Source organism: Fulmarus glacialis, unplaced genomic scaffold (assembly GCF_000690835.1).
Source record: "Fulmarus glacialis isolate BGI_N327 unplaced genomic scaffold, ASM69083v1 scaffold22605, whole genome shotgun sequence".
In the NCBI taxonomy this organism is placed as follows: Eukaryota; Metazoa; Chordata; class Aves; order Procellariiformes; family Procellariidae; genus Fulmarus; species Fulmarus glacialis.
The window spans coordinates 52,454-54,950 of record NW_009213998.1 but is presented as its reverse complement, the minus strand read 5'-3'; the positions used below and the strand labels follow the sequence as shown (position 1 = coordinate 54,950).

At 42.3% G+C, this 2,497-nt stretch overlaps 1 protein-coding gene across 1 annotated transcript in view; it reads left to right on the top strand.

Annotated features, from left to right (window-relative positions):
- TMEM130 (transmembrane protein 130) overlaps positions 1–2,202 on the top strand; it is a gene marked incomplete at its 5' end in the record, with an annotated part of 8,917 nt that extends 6,715 nt beyond the window's left edge. The window contains 2 exons of the mRNA XM_009578405.1: positions 839–951; positions 1,608–2,202. Of these exons, the coding sequence (XP_009576700.1) occupies positions 839–951; positions 1,608–1,784 (290 nt within the window). The remainder of the gene's footprint in view (positions 1–838; positions 952–1,607) is intronic.
- Positions 2,203–2,497: the final 295 nt, after the last annotated feature.

Here is a 2,497-nt window from a genome sequence, read left to right as displayed (position 1 = left end):
AACCCTTAGTCGCAAGAGCGTCTTGAAGCTAATGAGTTTCCTGGAAAGGCCAAGTTACTCAAATTGTGTATTTTTCAGTTTAAATAGTCTGACTCTTGTGGTTAGAGAGGATAACTAGAAAAACATATGCATCTGTAACACTCCCTTAATTAAGCAGTCTCAATTCTTCTTTTTGTTTAGTTTAGTTATGTTTTTTTTAAGGGTAGATTTTTCTAGGCCTCCATTTCATCACAGACTTCTGTCCTCCCAGCCAGCAATCCCTGCGTCTCCCCCATGCATGCTCATACATGCCCCTCCTGGGTCCCTGGATCATCTGAGAAAGCGGTTAGGTGGCCAAGTGAAGAGGACCTGAGCAGAGGACAGCCAGGCTGTGATACAGAATGGTGATACCATCTCACTGTGGGCCAGCACTTGTATACAGACAGGGCAGCTCGCTCCGGAAGGCACTGGTGTGCATTCAGGGCGAAGTGTGCAAATCCTGTTTGCTGGAGGCTGCTAGCTGCTATGAAGATGAGGTTCCTTCCTACCCTCTTGGGGTACCACAGAGGTACAAACACCCTGGGGAGGTAGGGCTAACATATGTAACTGGATTTTTTAGGCTGTTCAAGGAAAAAGAGGGGTAAAAAGGGAAAGACCCTTACAACCTCACAACCCCGCATTCCCACTTCTGAGATTTCAGAAAGACCTGAAATTATCTGGGCTGAAAAATTTATTCTCTGTTACACATGTCCTTTGTTCTAAAAATATGAAAACTTCTCCTAAGACATCGTTTCCTTTTCACTGTTGCCTCTTAGTGTATTGTATCGCTCCGGGAATGTGCCCTTGTGCTCTTTCCTAGGGATCCACCCAGCTTTCTTTGTCCTGCTCTGCATCACTCTGGTTTCAGTGATGCTAGGACTGGTGCTGTACACGACCTTTCGAAGTAACACACAACAAAAAGATCTCGTGGAGGTATTCAGTTACTCTTACTTTGAGCTGGGATAGTAATCAGATACCTTTCAGCCACGTCCCTCCTTTAATCCCCAGACAAACAAAGTGGGAGGGAGTATTTCCGTGGTATGTTTGATCCGTTTCATGGAAAAATCTGAACAGTGTAGGTAAACCCTTTAAGCAACAGGCATGCTTCCGGCTTGTTGCAGAAAACTATTAACTATAATTCAAGTTGCCAGGGCTATCATGGGCATATTTCCAAGCAGGTGCTTGCACTGAAGTATCCCTTCCGGAGGATCTATCTCAGAGTGGTTACGTGAAAGAAAGCAGGGGGATAGTAAGAAAGGATACAGGATACAGGATAGTAAAAAAGGATGGGTATGTTACCTAAAGCAGCATTAAATTGTCACCTGACCCTAGTATGTGACCTTTATCTTCCCAGTTCCCTTCCATCTCTGGTGTAGCTTTCACTTGCTACATTATCGTATTTGTAATATGAGCTCCTGAATCAAAAGGAGCTTTTGGGGCCCTTTGGAAAGTACCTAATACACAATATGAATAATATACTTCTAGAGAGACTGCCTATGAGCCATTTCTGGCCCAAAGTATTCTTGCTGGACTCACTTGAGCCAGTAGGACCCGAATTAAAAATTCTCTCTTTGATGTTCCTTTTCCAGGTAGCTGACTTTGACTTTTCTCCGCTGTCTGATAAAAACCTGTCTTCTCTTTCGGAGTCAGGCTGTGGCCAAACATGTTGCAGATCATGTTTTCTTCGGACATCTCAAGAAGCTGCCAGGGAAAGTCATGAACTTCTACATTCTTTTTACAAGCCAGTCAAAACGTACACAGTGTGAAAACACAATTGCACTTAGTTACAACACTAGTTACACTAACTGCCGAGTTTAACTTTCTCACTTACGATGAGTTAAAAGCCCAGTGCTCCATGAATGGTTTGGTTTTGCCAATGCAATGAGGTTCACCACTTTAAGTCCAGCACTTGAGCATTTCATTCTCTGAACTAAAAACGAGCAAGCCCTGAAACACAGTAAAAGTATCTTTGTATTTTTAAATTATACGGGTGTATACATTTACAGCTATAAATGCAGCATTTTATTCTTATGAAAGATTGTTTTATGTGCAGGTTTGCTAAACTCACTACCTCTTGTAATTTCTCTGTTCTGCTGTCTGTTTGAAAGAAGAAAATGCTTAAGACAAACATACCTTTCTTTCCTATGTTACAACAATATTACTGGAAATGGAAGTCACCCAAAATGCTGTTGAATGTGTATTTGTTCTAAAAAGGAACTGACTTGTCCAGGTTGAGAATGGCTTAGGTGCTTCCAATGAACCAAACTACCTAATCTTTTTTCCTCCTGTCTTAAAAGACCCCTTTTTTAAGTTAACAGGCTTCTGTGGGATTGTCGTGGCTGGTGACCTGCTCATGGAGAGCTAGCTGCTAGCAGTATTTTGGTGGGATTGCAGCATGTGCTGTAGAAGACCCCACATCTCCAACACTTTGTGAAGTAGTATCTAATCTGTATAAATAGCTTTCTTTTTTTCAGGCTGT